This window comes from Epinephelus moara, chromosome 4 (genome assembly GCF_006386435.1).
Source record: "Epinephelus moara isolate mb chromosome 4, YSFRI_EMoa_1.0, whole genome shotgun sequence".
In the NCBI taxonomy this organism is placed as follows: Eukaryota; Metazoa; Chordata; class Actinopteri; order Perciformes; family Serranidae; genus Epinephelus; species Epinephelus moara.
In genome coordinates this window covers 149,284-167,584 of record NC_065509.1, presented here as the reverse complement: position 1 = coordinate 167,584, position 18,301 = coordinate 149,284, and the positions used below count along the sequence as shown (strand labels likewise).

Here is an 18,301-nt window from a genome sequence, read left to right as displayed (position 1 = left end):
TTAAAGGGCCATAAGGAGAGTCACCCCACTCAGATGGCATTACAGCCTTTTCAAGAGAAAGAAAAGAGACATATTAAAAGCTTCAGTTGGACAATAGGGAGCACAGTTAGTGGAATTGAGATAGGGGATATAATGCGCAGCCCCACTCTACCATTCTCTGTTGTCCCAAGTTGGTTATTGGGAGAGATACATATTGACATGTGTGAATATTGTAACATCCAGGAAACAGTCCAGCATGTAACCATTTATTGTCCACAAAACCAGCAGGAAAGGCAGATTCTCAAAAGCAGACTGGAGAAAGAACGCATCAAACTGGAACTAAAGGAAATACCACTGTTGAATTCAGGACATGTAGGATATACATGGCAATACATTTCTTCAAAGGACAAGGATTAGCAGGAGCACACCATTTCAGATGGTGGCGACAATGTACGTAAAAGCTGTTTGCCAACCGCCAATAAACATCAGAAGAAGAGGAAGAGCGACAGTTGGCTGTGATTGGCTGAGAGGTGGCCAATGGGAAGCTGACAGGAGATGTGTTAACGGCAGTAGTTTTGCAGAATGTTTGGGAAACTTTTAATCTCGTTGTTTCTCCTTACTGTTTTCTATCATGGCCCTGCTGACGCACAGAAGAAAAAAGAGGTAACATGCCTTCAATAACATAAAGCGGACAGAGTTCATACACTTTGGGTTGAATTTCCACGATGTTTTCAAAGTTGTCCATCGTCCGTGCCAATTTTAGAAGCTAAGCTAACAGCAACCAGAAGTAAGCTAACGTTAACGTGTGTGTTTTGCATGGAACGAGGTAAATCACTAACGTTATTCTCCAACAAATGAATTAATTTGACCTTCTCTCAGTCACAGTGATAACTAATCCATAGAAGTGGTTGTAAACGTGTTGGACTAGCCACAAAATAAACTACAAGCTGAAACCCAGTGAGTGGACCCACATAAACTTGCTTTCTGTTAACATTCACAGTTCAGTTAACGTTAGCTAACTAAACCCAACAAGAGGACAGAAACCGTGCTAAAACTAAAACTGCTACAGGTGGCATTTAGTTCAGGAAACGCCACTTCCTGTTTTACTCCCTGCCAGAGCTCCGCTTTTCTTTGCTGCTTTCCTCTTCAATAAGATAGCTTCATTCAACACATTTCTGTATTTATTGCTTATGTTAAAAATTGGAACAGCCTCCAAGTTATACCCCAACCCTAGTATTTTTAATAATTCAACAATACATGTACATGACATGACTTTTTTGAATAGGCGAGTATGTGGCTGGGCATCTGTCAGGGAGTGATATTTTGTCAGAGCACAGACTCTAATATTGAGAAAATCAGGTAAGTCTGCATCATAAATACCATGTTAAAGGGGAACACCAACTAAATGAATAATTCCAATATGGTATAACCAGGAAAGTTCAATCAGTATGTGAGAACATGAACAACTCTCTCTCAAAGCCAAAAACCAGAGAATGAATGAATGAATTAATCAATTTTATTTATAAAGCCCAATATTACAATTAACAATTTGCCTTAGAGGGCTTTACAGTATACGACATCCCTCTGTCCTTTGGACACTCACAGCGGATAAGTGAAAACTCCCCCAAAAAAACCCTTGTGTTTCAAGTCTCAAGTCTCAAGCTTGTGATGTCAAAGGGTATAATGTATGGCGCTGCCACATAGACAACGAACAAAAGCCTGATTTTTTTGGACCCACAGAATGTTTGTTTTCTTTTTTTTATACCCACATAAGCTCTATTCTATTGTAGTGTTCTCAGTTCTGAAACAGGAGATGTCCCCATATACTCAGAACACCCTGGCTGCTCTCAGTTTCATCTACAACATCTTTCACCATTTATTGTTTTTGGAACAGCTCCAGACTTTACACCCTGTGACAACCCCAATTTCAGTTTTATTACCCTAGCTTTTGGATTTTAGAGAGAGTTGTTCATGTTAAACTAATATTTTTCGACTGTCGTAGACCATAGGAATCATATAAATGAAGTTTAAAAACGAACATACAAACATACAAACTATGAAACATTCTTGATTTTAGTATAACATACACACATTTATGACAGCTTGTACATGTAGCTCTCATTGCTACTGGTTTATGAGGATACTTTGTTGTAGACCGTGGTGGGGGAACATAAGCCCAGAGACCACTACCAGACAGACCATTTCCCAGGAGATAGTTATACCCTCAGTCGGCAGAGCAGGATGTACACCCACTCTAACCTCCTTCTTCGCCAGATCACACTCCAGCATCAACTTATAGAGTAGATCTGGAAGCACCTGCATATTCATACCATGTACCAAGACAAAATTTGTATAACTCTCGCGAGAGAGCAGCAGAACACTACCTTGAATGCAATGTGCAGCCTTTTCCAAAACACTACATAAAGACAGTAGTTTCAGGATGACTCCTAGCTTTTCTTCCCCGCTTTCGCATCTTAAGATAAGCCGTTGTCTTTGTGTCTTTTTCCTGTGTAGACTCTGTTGTCTGAAAAGGTGACCCAGATGATGGAGTGGGCCTCCAAGCGTTCGGTCATCAGAATGAATGGAGACAAGTTTCGTCGTTTTGTCAAGGCTCCTCCCAGGAACTACTCAGTGGTCATCATGTTCACGGCGCTGCAGCCACAGAGACAGTGTGGGGTCTGCAGGTAAGAATCGGAGCAACAGGAAGAGGCACTGCTGTTAGTTTAGGTCTTATCTATGAATGTAAATGCTTCTTTTTATTACAGACAAGCTGATGAGGAGTTCCAGGTGCTGGCTAACTCTTGGCGTTATTCCTCGGCCTTTACTAACAAAGTCTTCTTTGCATCTGTGGATTTTGATGAAGGATCAGACGTCTTTCAGATGGTGAGACAACTTCTTGATCTCCAAGACTGGAGTTATGCCTATGTTTTGTAACAGTGTGTCTGCCATCTATTCATTAATACACACTAAAAAAGAACAGAATATATGTGTCACTGAGGGCTGAAAGTCTTACTGAAACCCTGCACACCTTCAGTCCTTCACAGCAAATTGTAGACCTTAAAATAACAGTTCTGTTTTCATGCCTCTGCACTGGCGATATATTGAAGTTTAATCTAACATTTAATAATTTTGTATTTTAGTAGTCTACAGTACTTTGGAGGAGATTTCAAAATATCAATATATATATATTGTGTATCGCAATATAGCCTAAAAAATATCGCATTATTATTTTTAAGCCATGTCGCCCAGCCCTAGTTCCATTGCAGTTGTATTTAAAATGGGTAAAATCTAATTCAGTTATAGAGCTGCGCTGAGTGCATCAATTTGCTCGGCTCCTCACCCCGCTCTGTCTCCCTTCTCTCTGTTTATCAGACCACAAATGAGAAAAGAATTAGCTCGCCGACCAGCGGTCCCTCCATCGAACTCCCTGCTGCTTAGGAGACTATTTTGCTTAGTCTCGCCACCAGACAATCAGAGATCTCCGCCTTCTGATAGTCTGGGGACACTCCTTTCTAAAGTGTGTTTAACACACCGGCGAAAACGGCCGGCAACAAAGCAACGCCTCTTGCATTTTTTAAAAGGACACGCCCTCCCGGAAATGTGCGCTCCCCCTTTTTCTCGTCCGCAAGGAAACAAACACACAGAAAGCTTGAAAATGGATGCCAAGAGATTTAACTCCGTTTCATCAAACGTGTGCTCAGTCCAAAAGATTGTGGAAATGAAGGACTTACAGCAACTTTGTTTAAAACTTTTAACGCAGTCGGACTATGTTTACGAGCACAAGAGTTGAGCGAGCCACCGAAGGACCGCCCTGCAGATTTACTACAAAATCAGGGAGAAAGACATCAGTCTTTAGTTAAGCAAAGCGTCTGAAGACTGACTTGTGAGTCTAATTTTGCTAGGAGGAGAGTGGACACTAGGAGTCTGACACTAAAGAGTTATCACTTTACTCTTAAAGCAAAGAGTCACAAAGTCTTAATAAACATATTGAGTGACTTTAAAACATTGAGCTGAACCTGTTAGATCACAATTAATAAGGGATTTACAAGAATTCTGATTTGATAAATGGCTTTGATAAAGTACTTGTGGGGTGTGAAGCAAAATATTTTTGCTCACATAGCCAGTAGTCAGGGCAAGTCCAAGGACACCATAAAGGCAGTCTGTATAAGATGTTATAAACCGATGCAGACTCAGTGAGCTTACATGTCCAACTCAGCAAAGCATCTCATCGGCAGACATGCCAACCTGCTCAAAGAATAAAAACACGACACATTAGCGGTAGAATGTGATAGATAACATAAGCCCCTTTTCCACCGCAGGAACTTCTATCAATTACCCGGAATTTTGATAAACCTCCACACATTTCCACCAAAATTATCTGGGTAAAAAACTTTCCCTCAACCCCAAATTTACCCTGGACAAAGTACCTAGTAGGAGGGTAGGACTTTTCAGATTACCTGGGATTCTTGAGGGGCGGGGCTGTTTGCCAAAGAACACTGATTGGTGTAACAAACACTTGCAGCGTTCCACACTTCCTGGTACGGGCAGCCGCTGCAAGCTTTATTTCATTTCCACAAGCTTCACTTAGTTTCTGTTTTGATTAAGGATGGGTACCGAAACCCGGTACTAAATTAGCCGCGGAGCTAAACTATTAAAGACCGTAGTATTGATAAGCACTCACGGTATCGGTTCTTTTGTGCCGGCGTTGAACGCCTCCACATACACACACATACACACACTGATGCGACACGGTAACCGGTGAACAGCCGAGCGACCGCGGTGGAAACGAAGTGAAGATAACTTGAAAATGACTTGAGCTGACGGCAGTTACACTTGTTACTGTAAGTGACATTAGCCCTAGTAAGAAGCCAATACTTTATCCATACATGTGTTCAGCAAGCATGAACATGTACACATGTAGACAGCGATACTCAGTATGCTCCATCCAGTCTCTCATCCGCTGTCACTAATGTTAAATCTTACACAAGGACAGCAGGCTAGTTCGCCTGTTAGTGAATTGTTACTAATGAGCTCAAATGACAGCTGTCTGTATGTAGACTAACTTAGTTTGACACTTGTAACCAGCCAACCTGGCGGAGCCAAATACAGGACACATGCTGAATCATCTACGTCATCACGCTAATATAAATAAATTTTCCGGAACTTGAGATGAGGTGGAAACGCAAACCACACAGATTACCAGGAATTCTTTTACCCAGGTAAATAAATTCCTGGTAATAAAAGTTCCTTGAAATGTTGGTGGAAAAGGGGCTATACTGTCATCATGCCCATGCCCTCAAATAGAAGTCAAACAGGTGTGATATATTTCATGACAAGCAAATGTTTTTCACCACAAGAGTTTGATGAGGCAGTTAAGGACAGTGAACTGTATAATTTGGCTTTGTATTTTTAGCTAACTCACCTGTTTATTTGTGCATTTTCAATTTGCACGTAAAAACCCCTGAGTGGAAATGCCAAAAATCTGTAAAAAATTTCAAAATAGCACAAAAGATTTTTAAGGCTTGGGGAGGTGGAAAAGTTGGTGTATTGATAAATGCAACAAGGTGCTCTTTTAATTACATCATCTTATTGTGCTCTCTTCTTCTGAAGTGGCTGCTGACCAGAGAATTAGCACCACCCTCTGCTAATCTTGAAGAATTAACTCCTAGTATTTACGTTACCGTAGCGGATGGAAAAGCACATGAATGTGCTTTTTTTCCTTCTCTGAAAACTCAATTTAATTAGCGCTACATCTGGATATGACAAACATCTCTATATGCAAATGCATCATTCACACTGGTAACATTAACTTTACCAGAACCTGCAAGCTGATAAAAATCAGGATGTAACAAGTATGCAGAGCGGGGGCACCAGTTACAAAGGACCAGTTTATATTCAATCAGTGCAGGAAATGGTAATCGTGGCATTTACATTTTTTGGTGTTCTGAGTCTTAAAAATGCTGTTTAATAAGTGATGTCTGGTTACAGATATACAGTTAACTATCAAAGAAATGACATAAACTCAAGTATAGGGGACATCAGATAACTGCATACCATGTAAAGCCTAAAATAACACAATGACCATGATCTTACTATTTACAATAGGCCACTTAATAATGGGCATAGTCAAAAACACACCTACAGGTATTAAAAACAACAGATGTCTTCACAGCACATAAATTACAATCTGTCTAATCAAGTAGACTGAACACAAATGACTCAATACATCTCCTTTGTGAGGTCTGCGCTCTACTGGCCACATTTTCTAGTTTTCTGTTAAGTCACATTATTTCACATTATATTTTCTTTATAAGTATGGAGATATTTTTGCAGGTATTGTATTGAAGTCATAATTTTGGCGTCATGACATCACTAATGTAGACTGGTATCTGTAGAGGTGCCAGTTCACCTTGTGGGCACTGCTGAAATGCTCTTGAGTGTCCGTGTCTGTGTCCATCCTTCCTTAAGTCAGTCAAACAACAAGGAGTGAAAAAAGTTTTTCCCCCCTGGGGTTGATAAAGTAATTATTTTTCTTGCTGAACTCACTGCTTCACACAATGAATGTTGAGACTGTTTTTGTGTTTGTGTGTTTTAGCTCAGTATGAACTCTGCTCCGACCTTTCTCCACTTCCCACCCAAAGGGAAACCTCGGAGGTCGGATACCTATGAGCTGCAGGTTCGAGGCTTTGCAGCTGAGCAGCTGGCTCGATGGGTGGCAGACAGGACTGATGTACAGGTAACTGCACAACATATCATCATGTTATCCATTGCTATGATGAAATAAACCAGTAAACCACAACTCAGAACCTAACAGACACACTCAAACACTAGGATGATGAAAGCCTCTGCTATGGTCATGTCTGTCTGTTTTTCAGATCCGTGTCATTCGTCCTCCTAACTACGCAGGGCCTCTCCTGCTGGGCTTCCTCCTGGCTGTGATTGGGGGACTGGCATATCTGCGACGACACAATTTAGAGTTTCTCTTTAACAAGAACGTCTGGGCCTTCTCTGCACTGGTAACAACGGCCAACACACACACACATACATCCCAGCATAGATAAATGCATATTGGATTGGGGCCTGGGGGATCCCAAATTCAATGCAGTCCTCTAATGCTACCTGGGAATAATAACGAAGCAAACTTACATTTTCCTCCTCTGCATTTAAACATAACACATTGATTTCATTTTTGTTAATCATTTGTCCTGTTTGGTCATTATCAGCCACTGTACGTTGTAGGTGTATCCATGGCAACACCAGTGAACATGCTCAGATATTTATTCTTAATAAACCTTTAGTTATTTCAAGCCAGTATGATAATTGACTCACACAAAAAGGATCTAATTTCTACAACTTTAATCCCACAAAATTCCTGCAGTATATTTTTTTGACCACAAAGCAAAGTTTAAACTTTCCACTAGATCCGCAAGATTTGTATGGGGTCACGAGAGACCCCAATCCCAAAGCAGTCTTCTACTCCGGGGTGTGTATAAACAGGTGAACTTCACGACCATGATGGTAAAAATATTGATGACAAAGCTAAAATTGGAAACAAAGCAGTTTGTTTTGACCACAGCAAAGCAGGGGCTAGGCCTATAAAATATCTACAGCCCTGTTTATTTTCTGTGCTTCTGGTGAATTGGCACCATATTTTCATTGCTGATCAAATAGAGTTGGTAGTTTAGGCTCAGGATGCTCCTGTTTCTACCTCACTATGTGATCAGAGAACCAGGGGTTACGGGAGAAACCAAACGTTTTTTCAGCTTCAATCTGTGACTTTACAGTTAACATAACTTTTCAGACACACATAATTGTGTTGTCCTGTTAAACTAACATTGTCTATTAATGTTACAGACGGGCATGACTGATAAAGTTTTCTGCTTAGCTCCCACATTAACGTTAGAAGTTATATTTAGTTTGATGCTGGCGACACCAGCTGCTCAGCTGCTAGTGAGGGGAGGGGCTGTACCTGCTGTCTGCAGCGTGCTGTGTTCACTTCACTAAATATTTCCAAAGAGCGCTTTCTCCTTTATCATTTTTGACCAAAACTGGCTGCTCTGATCCTCTTGCAGCCGGCTGGCCATATTACAGCAACAGAAATGTGTGCATGCATAGACAGCGACGACAACAAGCCGGGTTGCAGCGAGGGCTCTGTGCCTGCCAGACGCTGCCTGCACAGCGCATGTCTGTCGGACCCGTCGCGCGCACCCGACAGGCGCTGAGGTGGCGTGCACTGTTAGTATCGATACTTTTGTAAATTAGTATTGTATATGGATACAGCGTTTGAGTATCGATACTTTTCAGGGTATCGATACTTTTGACAACCCTATTAATGAGTCTTAACTGGAAAAAAAACCGAACTGTTAATGGAAATGAAAGTGTCTCCTAGGGTGCTTCCGCACCTGTAGTTGGGTTTATTTGGTCCGCACTAGAGGGGAAAAAAATGACACGCTGTTGCATTTTAGTTTTGGTTCGCTTCCTGTTCACACTTTGTGTTTGCAAATGAACCAAAAGGGGTAAACATGAAGTTTTACCGACTGACAGGTAACTTGTTGATTGGACAGTTTTGGCATGTGTCATCCTGCATCATCAGGACCCACGTGGGGAAATCAATTTCCGCTGACTGACATACTGTGGGATCACTGTCACACACTTTTTAATGGAAAGTTTGAACAACTGGGAAAATACTCTCCCTGACGTGCATATGTGTTACCATGGTTACAAGTATATGTTAGCATAGATAGGTTATGGGATATACATGGCCTTTATCAGGATCAGTTATGAGAACACAGACAGATTTCAGGATCAGCAGGAGGATTTGTCAGTGGTCTAGCTGTTGAGATTTCAGGATCAGCAGGAGGATTTGTCAGTGGTCTAGCTGTTGAAATCATGCTAAAATCACATATTTGCTACCATAAAATCCTGTGGTTGGTTTGTTTTCTTTCACACCACAAACAAACCACACCAGAATCTGTTAGGAGGAAGACAGAGACCCACCTTTTCCTGCGGTCTCAGTTTGGTTGTTTGTTCCGCACCAGGGTTCAGTTGACAGCTTTCACACCAGCCCAAACAAATAGAACTAACTGCACAAACTGACGAGTTCATTTTAACCGAATCAAACAGGCTAGGTGTGAAAGTACCCTTAGTGTAGAGGAAACAATAAAGTTTCTCACCACAGATTCTATTGAATATATTCTGATCTTTTTAATGTCTTTGTTGTTGCTGTTTGTTCTTCTGTGTTTCAGTGCTTTGTTCTGATAATGACTTCAGGCCAGATGTGGAACCACATTAGAGGACCACCTTATGCACACAAGAACCCCAGCACCGGACAAGTTGTAAGACAGAAAAATCACTGTTTACAGTATATGCTGAATTAAAAATGTAATATGTGAACAAACCATCAGAATATTATATAACTGTGTATGTGTGTTTTCAGAGTTACATCCATGGTAGCAGTCAGGCCCAGTTTGTGGCTGAGACACACATCGTCCTACTCTTCAGTATCCTTAAGCTGTATGCATACTGACACTGTTACAGTCAGTACACATTTAATAATTAGGACTAAACCAACTACCCGATCTCTTTCTCTTTTAATTTACAGATAAAATCAAGCTCAAAGAGAACTATTCCTTAGTGGATTGCACCCAGAGTGTCACCTTTGATCCTGTTGCATTTTCTAACCCTTCTAGCTATGTTATGTTGCTGTTTCTAAAGCACTTGGTCAGTTTCACAGTGGATTTAACAGGGCTGAGGCCCACCTTTCTTACCCCCAACACCACCACATGCCCAACCTTGTGGTGCCCAGGGGGGCTACATTGTAGCAATAGGTGTGAGTAGACTAATGTCATCACACGCATTTCTGGTCTAATCCTTGACCTTACTGTCAGATGCTGCTGTCACCATGGGAATAGTGCTGCTGTGTGAAGCTGCCACCTCTGACATGGACATTGGAAAGAGGAAGAGTATGTGTATACAGACACACACTGATTATGTCTGTTTTGCTTGGCCTTTTTGTATACGCTCTAGATCATTTGTCTATCAAATTATCTAAATGTTTAGTGATCATATACACACACACACACACACACACACACACACACACACACACACACACACACATACATACATACATATAGAATCAAGCAGCAGCAAAGGACGGAGAGGCTCTCCACCAAGCAGGCCCCCACACATCCCAACGCCAGCACCCCAACATCCATGCCCACACTGCAAGAAAGTTTGTGGCTCCAGAATTGGCCTCTTCAGCTGTCTCAAGACCCACAACAAGGACACCCAGGGAGGACCATCATTTCAAATTTGTCACGAACGTTTACGTTGGAAGTTTAAAGGTCAAGGTTACTGTGACCTTGCCTGTCTCATTCTCATGAATGCTATATCAAGAAGTCCTTGAGGGATTTTTTCTCAAATTCAGCACAAATGTCCTCTAGGACTCAAGAATGAACTGATACGAATTTGGTGGTCAAAGGTCACTGTGACCTCACAAGACATGTTTTTGGCCATAACTCAAGAATTTATACACTACTTATGGAAAAACTTATGACAAATGCTTATAGGATAAAATGATGAAGTGATGACATTCAATATCCAAACGGTCAAAGGTCAACTACACTATGACATAGTAACGTTCTGCAAAAACACTTTTCTGGCCATTACTCAACATCCTAACATAGTAACAGAAGGGGAGACATTTGGTTAGATATTGAATTGATCAGCATTTTTGAACAAAACAGTTACAGTTCCAACAGTCAACCCCTTAGGACCTGACTAATTAATGCGGGTGAAGTATTCATATAAGCCACATGTTGTCACAAGTTATATTTCCATAATTAGATAAAATAAAGCCTGGGGACATGTGTTAGCTCTGTGTTGTCATGTAGGCAACCGTAGGTCTCCTACGCTAGCACACAGGATATTTCACTTCTGCAACCTCACAGCTAGATGCCACTAAATCCTACACACTGGATGTTAAAGGGGAAGTATGGGTTCCAAAGGTACAGTGAACCTACTGTGGCTTTTTTTTCTTTGAGGAGCTTTTGGTAAATCTAGCTATTATGAGAATGTTTGGGTTACTTGGAAATAGACCTGTATATGTTTCAGCTTTGTGGGGATTTCTTACATTTTATTACTGATGTTGAAATTTCAAAGTAGTTAGAATTATTTGCTGATGATGTCCTTGCTGAATATGAATGGACAAGCACACACATCCATTCATCCACACAAGAACACATATATACTTTACAGCAAAACTGACTGTGTGTCTGTCTGTCAGTCATGTGTGTAGCAGGTATTGGTCTGGTGATGCTGTTCTTCAGCTGGCTGCTGTCCATCTTCAGAGCAAAGTACCATGGGTACCCATACAGGTAGAGTCAAAGAGACACATTTATCACTGTTTTACCTGCTGCCACTGGCTGAGCTGATGTCTTGTGTTCTGTTGGTTAAAATTTCTCTTGTCCCTGTTGTAGCTTCCTGATGAGTTAGAGCTGATCAGCATCCTCCAGCGTCACACCAACTTCTTCAAAGTGCTGTCAACAAACAGGGTGCTGCTTGGCATGGCAATGCCACTTTTCTGTGTGCTATGCCATGGTTTGTCTTCTAATCTGTTGAGCCAAAAGTGTATGTGTGTGTGTCAGCACACATAAATACATACTGTGCCTTTACAAAGACTCAGCTAGCAATTAATTTGCCAACAACAGAACCATCACCAGTATGCATTTTGTCTTGTGCCAAAAGGTGTTTTTTAGATCAGAATTTTGGAATCGTTTTGCAGTCCAGTGCCTCCTGGACACATATCTCAGTTTGTCTCTTTCTTTTTTAAACAGGCCATGGACTCTGTTGTGTTTGTGTGTGTGGCTCAACAACCAGGGTATGCTTTATATGGAGTAGCAAAGTGGGAGCAGTTATTTCAGGCATTCCATGGGTTCTGGGAATAAGTTGCTTCGCTAACATGTTATACGGGCCATGTCAACAATGTCAAGAAAAACGTTTTGGTACTAAATATAGGGAACATTGGGACAGTTTTCTCTGGTAATACACACACCAAGTAGTCACTCATTTATTCAGGGTTATCAAGATTAACATTAACATTATCAACAGATTTATAAAGTGCCCCTAGAAGTAAGGGTGAGAGTTGGGTGGAGTTAAGAAGCAATTATTGATTGCAGGGATCCAATTAAATATGTATTTCCTGGGATTATACAACCACATGGAAGGAAACATTTTAACTTTTTTCATCTTCAGCTAAGCTGTGCTGCTGTTTTCTGACTACATAACTAGGTATGCCATTAATTAGTGAAATATACCAATTAAAGAGGCTTTTTAGGACCCCTTCTAAGTATATAGTTGGGTATCAGTTCCTTTCTTAGTTACAATGCGATACAGCTGAGTAATAAAATGGGACATGGTTTAATTTTTCTCTTGCAAGCACTAACACAAATCAAAACAGCTTAGAATCAAAGCGAATATAAAAATCCCAAGAAGCTGTAAAGCATTTCAGATCACAAAGCGGGTAAATCCACTTCATATTATGATTCATGAATTAAGCAACTATTGTGTGCATGGTTGGAGTCACTGTGAAAAGTGAGCTGCTCTTTATCCCTCATTGCTCTTTACAGTCTGTGCAGTGTGAACCAAAATGTGCTCTGTGGTAATTTGATTAAAAACAATTCAGAAAAATAAAACATACTGGCATCAAATTTTATACAGGTGAATGTGTCAAATCCAACTGCATACATTTCTGCTCTGTAAACCACCTGTCCTGTGTCCTCCTTTGAGATGAAGTAATTAAAAAAAAACAATGGGAAGAAATGTACTTTTGAATGTTTTGGTTTCATGATGGCCCTGCCATTTTTGTAGTAATCTTACACAGTACAGTTACCTTTCTGCGTATGTAGATGGAACACTTGTGTCCATACAGCCAATCAAATAGCCTAATTTTAAACTATATTTTTTGGAGAGCAGTAATGTCAGGGTGCTATCAGTATGCCAGTCAGTAGCTTGTTGCACAACACAACAACCACATCAGCTCTCCTGCTAAATTCTCTTTCTAATCTAACTTACCTCAGCTTGTGGAACATGTCACCAAACAAATATTAATTTGGGGGAATGTCCTGTTTGATGGCTAGATAGCTAATTAGTTGATCAGCTGCAGCACATTACACAGCATAGAAACAGTCTGCAAATATTGGAGCACTTGCTGCTTTGCCAGGTTTGTGATCCAGCCTTGACCATTCTGGTTTACAACGACAGTGTTCACTGTTAAGGTTTCTGTAGTTGATCTTTGTGCTCCTCTCTGGCACTCTTCAAATAGCAATGGCCACTTTCTACAAAGTAGAAATACTATTAACCAATGGTCTTAACATAGCCATTTAAATGTCATATTATCAAGCAGTCCTTTGTTTCTGTGCTGATTAATAAGATTATCATTAAAAAAAAAAAAGGTTTGAAATGCAGATTTTTTTCTGGGTAAAATCCTTGCAGAAAAAAGTAACACCTGAATACTTAATCCATGCCACCAAAGTTACCCATGACAACATTTCAATCTGACTTTATGGAGATCCAAGTAAGATCAAAACATTGTCGTGAGCAAACTTTTTCCTTCATGTATGCTGTTTTTTGATAGCCTTGCATCTATGTGATGTGCATATAATTACTGTCTCACAACTTGTTGAAATTCTTGCAGAACCTGCAGCTTCACCCACTCTGCTACTCTATTAGCTATGTGCCTTTACACTGCTGAGCCACTTGGGGCTCTGATGACATGCCTAATGAACTGAATAATGAATGAATAACAGAATATTTCAGTGATTCATTTTAAAGTGACCCTAATAAATCTTAGGGCAATTAATGGAACCAGTTCAGTTATTCATCAGTACTCCCACTCAGTGATGGTCATTGTAGGGTCTAACAGAGTAACATGTTAACAGGGTCCAAATGAAGGCCTATTTACACTTCCAGTTATTAAAACAAGATTTTGTTCTGTATTAAGAAGTAAGGATGGCCTTAACCTCAGAGCAACATGGGATTTTTCAGTATGAAAAATATGCAAACTTAAGCGTTAGGATGCTTCACCAGAAGTGTACATTTTTCTGTTGTGTAAATCAAAGTGCTTTAAATGTTTTTGTTTGCTTTATAAGTTTGTACCAGGAGAGAATATTTGATCTGCAGTGACTATTTCTAATATTAAAGTGCCTTTACTGCCTTAAAGTGTTCATCGCGTCCTCTTTCTTTCATTTTTAATGTAGCAAGTACATGAGGTACACTTAACGTGTTGTATGGTTTGAAAAAAAAAAGGACCTTCGCGTGATGTTTCAGTGTTTGATCTATGGTGGGCAGTAATATCACTTGAAGCAGTGTGCCGCCATAAACAGATGACGAAGAAGAAGAACCCGGAACATATGACAAGATGGCGGAATGTGAAAACACCAACGATGTGTCAGACGCAGGACCTCCGAAATTGTGTGACTTGCTTGATCGTGGGTGGAAAATATTTGAAGATGTAGACAGTACAAACGAACCGCTCGGCTCTACCAGTATCCAGGTGAGAGTTAAACGCGGTATCAAAATGTTAGAAGAAGCGTCTGGAATGGTGGCTCAGCTCGATCTGTTCAGCCGCAATGAGGAGCTGGAGGAGATCGCCACGGCGGACCTGAGGTACCTGCTGCTGCCTGCTCTGTTAGGAGCTCTGACCACGAAGCAGACCGGCCAAAACAAACGACTGGAGATAGTCCAAACAGCCCGGGTTTACTTTATGGATTTTTTAAGGAGATGTAAAGAATATGACATATCACAGTTTAAATTGCCCAATGTGACGAATGAAAATAGTCCTGAAGAAGCATCAGAGAGTGGATACTCGACAGCCAAGGTAAGTGACTAAACACTAACGTTAGCACAAATGATGTTCAAATACACAATTTGATCACTTGCAGGTGTCACGTTTTGTGCAAAAATCTGAACGGTACGAAAAAATTAAAATAAATACATCACGGTGTTTCAGAATGTAGAATCAGCAGAGTGAGTCATTGTAGACGAAGCATCAGTATCCGTTAAAAAACAGTTAAGTATTAATAAGTTGTAGGAGCAGCAGTAACCTCAGTTACCAACAGTATCATTCACCCATATTCCACAGGACACGCTGAGGCAGGGGTGTCAAACATGAAGCCCAGGGGCCAGAAGTGGCCCGCCAAAGGGTCCAATCCGGCCCACAAGATGCCTTTGCATACCTAATGCCGGGTTCAGCGCAGCTGCCCCAGTTTTGAGCTTCAACCCCCCAGGCCCTCTCGCTGTCAAAGAGGAAGAATGGCACGCGTGCGCAGTTCACCCCTGGGTGTTTGCAACCGTTGCCAGGAGTTACAGGCTTAAGTTTTCAGCGAAACCTCCATCTTTCAATGGGGGTAGTGTTTTCAGAGGCCTCAAGGGAAGCTGCCGAGGCTTTGGACACCGATGAGAGCCTCAGTCTGTTTATGATTTTTTACCTGGCATACGTCCAGCAGGGGGTCTCGTAGGCATGGCGGCTCGCTGGGCCTGTAGCATTGTAGGGGAAACACTGCGACTGTCAAGCAAAATTATTTGTGATCGATCAAAATCCTTAACAATCAATCATCGATAATCGAAAATTGATGCCCATCCCTAGTTTCTTTTAACCAAAATGATAAGGGGCTTTTAATCTTAAAGGGATACAGGAAGTAAGGAGTTTGAAATGAAGTGATGGCACTATATATTAAATTTAACAGGGTATATGGGAGCTGATCAAAAATTGAAATATACAGAGGAAATGACAAATAAAGTTCTGCTCTAATGTAGTTTGTTATAAATGAAGCCGGTATCCTCTACAGTTGTGGTAAGTAAGAGCCCCGCCACTATTTGTGAATTTTATTCCTTAATATCCTTCTCCATTAGGGATGGGAATCGAGAACCGGTTCCTGTTAAGAACCGGTTCCAACTGGTTCAATTCATCGTCATCATTAGCCTTTATGCTTAACGATTCCCTTATCGATTCTTTTCATTACGCCGAATTTTTATGTTGATGACGCACATCACGCTCGTCAGTCAGCAGCACGTTCAACAACAAAGAAGACGTAATGGCAGAGAGACAGAAGCAGTGGAAATCGAGGCTTCACTTCACCAAAAAAGACTAACAGCGCAACGTGCAATTTGCAGCACCGTAATTACATGCAAGGGTGGAAACACCACCAACTAGGCCTGAACGACATATCTTTTAAGCATCGCCATCGCGCTGCACACGTGTGCAATATTTACATCGTGGGGCTTGCGACATGTGGCTTGCCTTAATTAAATTAAGCATGCACGTTTAAATTGCCGAGTGATGCATGTAAAACTCACTTCCGTTTTAATGACTGACCAACAAAGATGTCTAATTTAGTGGAATAAAGAATAAACGGCCTATTCAAGTGCTGGAATTTGTTATATATGTGACAACGCCTGAACGCAGCACAGGCTCCACTCCATAGACTGTGTGTACAGTGCCGTCCTGCTGGTTGAGGCCGGGCTCAGTTATAGATGTCTCGGACTTGGGAAAATGTGGCCAGAGCCGTGCTCTAGTGTGCTCACCTGTGTCTGTGTGTGTGTGTGTGTGTGTGTGTGTGTGCGCGCACACGTGTCTGTGTGTCATATAGAGACAGAAATGACATGCCGTCGTGTAAACAATATAAGTCATCACATTATAAGGTGAAACGTTTCACCGTATAACACGATAAATAGTATAATGTTATGTTATTATATGAAGCGTCTGTCTTGCAAAATAATGTAACTTTAGTTTATGAAGAGATAAGACGGAGCCCTCTCCTCTCCTCTTATACGCTTTACTCACAAGTGTGTGAACTGACCTGGATATGAATCGTTCACAGCACCAAATAATATAACCGTAGTTTCTAAAGAGCTAAGACGAATTTTTTTTTAAAAAGAAATTGCATATAGGGGAAACACTGAAAGAGATGGTGGTTTCACTGAACAAGTGCCTTTTTTCAGCACAGTTTATGCTGTTGCATTCAAAGTAGTATCAGCCCAATAATTCCAGAATGATTAATTCTCACCAAGTAGAGCTACTGAAATCATCTGGTGGAAAATAATGCATCCTTAAAAAAAATATATATATATAAATTGCAATATATATCGCTGAGGGCAATTTTTCCCAATATCGTGCAGCCCTACCACCAACATGCTGAAGCATTTGTCGTCGCATGGCAGCTGCAGCAAAGTCTCAGCAGAGCAGTGCCAGTGACAGTACGTATGTCCTGTCCCATGTTAACGATAGCACAACGCATTCAATGACAGATTCTGTAACATTATTTGATGTAGATGAAAACAAATGCTGTACAAATATTCTTTCATTTGTTCCATTTTAGATGATAGCGGTGGACCAATTTCATATTTGTTTACTTAGACAAGCACTTATCTCTTGTTTAGAACAGACACACCTGTAAGGTCTACTTTTTCTACACAGAAAATTCACAGGAGGAATCAATAGGGGAATCGATAAAGAATCGGATCGATAAGCAGAAGCCATAATGGAATTGATAAATAAAATCCTATCAATTCCCATCCCTATTCTCTATTATAAAGAAATAACATTTTTTGCTGGCTTAATGCTAATGGCAGTGCTCACAGGGTTGCTAAAGTGCCTCTGCTGTTTCATGCCATCATTTTTCCTTTTTTAATGGGTGTTGTTGCCATACAGTTGTCCACAGCAGCAGTGGTGTGTTTTTATTGGTCAAAGTGATAGCTGTGACAGGAGACCAAAAAGAGAAATCAAATATGCTAGACTTTCTGTTGGGACATCAGGAGGCGTCCCAGATTTGGTTGTCATCTACTATGACACACTACACAGGATAAAATGATGGATTATTGTGCGCGACACTCATTGTTGTTCACATATTTCGTGGAGTCTGTGAGTAGATACCCCATGTAAAATGCTACCTCAGAGGCTTTTCCACTCTGACCAGAATACAACTCTCTGAAATAAATAACCATGAATACTTACTGTGGTCATATTTAAAGATACTGGACATTGTGCAAAATATTGTCAAGCAGCAGCCTCAGTACAAAAGAATCTGTATCAGACTTCTATCTTAAAACAACATGGGTGGAACTTAGTTGCTAAGGCACTGACAAAACTTAAGATATGTAAATGGTTTGTAAGGCAGGGGATGACTTAACCTGCAGGGTTCAACGCTAAGGTTTTTTTTCACTTGCCCGGTCGGGCAAGTTGGTCAGAGATCTACTTGCCTGAAGTCAGTTTTTACTTGCCCTATAAAAATTGTTTAATTTAAGCGGCTATCAATTAACAAAG

The 18,301-nt window shown here is 40.8% G+C and overlaps 2 protein-coding genes across 2 annotated transcripts in view; both read left to right on the top strand.

Moving 5' to 3' along the window:
- The first annotated feature begins 488 nt into the window (after positions 1 to 488).
- On the top strand, positions 489 to 14,199 carry LOC126388816 (magnesium transporter protein 1-like). The gene is made up of 10 exons (XM_050042108.1): positions 489 to 642; positions 2,494 to 2,663; positions 2,745 to 2,862; positions 6,575 to 6,715; positions 6,855 to 6,995; positions 9,225 to 9,314; positions 9,416 to 9,479; positions 9,867 to 9,941; positions 11,267 to 11,357; positions 11,460 to 14,199. Exons 1-10 carry the CDS (start codon positions 562 to 564, stop codon positions 11,473 to 11,475), a joined length of 987 nt encoding a protein of 328 aa, XP_049898065.1. The 5' UTR covers positions 489 to 561; the 3' UTR covers positions 11,476 to 14,199.
- A 167-nt stretch (positions 14,200 to 14,366) lies between these two features.
- Positions 14,367 to 18,301, top strand: part of igbp1 (immunoglobulin (CD79A) binding protein 1) — an 11,699-nt gene continuing 7,764 nt past the window's right edge. The window contains exon 1 of the mRNA XM_050042753.1: positions 14,367 to 14,857. Within this exon, the coding sequence (XP_049898710.1) occupies positions 14,399 to 14,857 (459 nt within the window). The 5' untranslated portion in view covers positions 14,367 to 14,398. The remainder of the gene's footprint in view (positions 14,858 to 18,301) is intronic.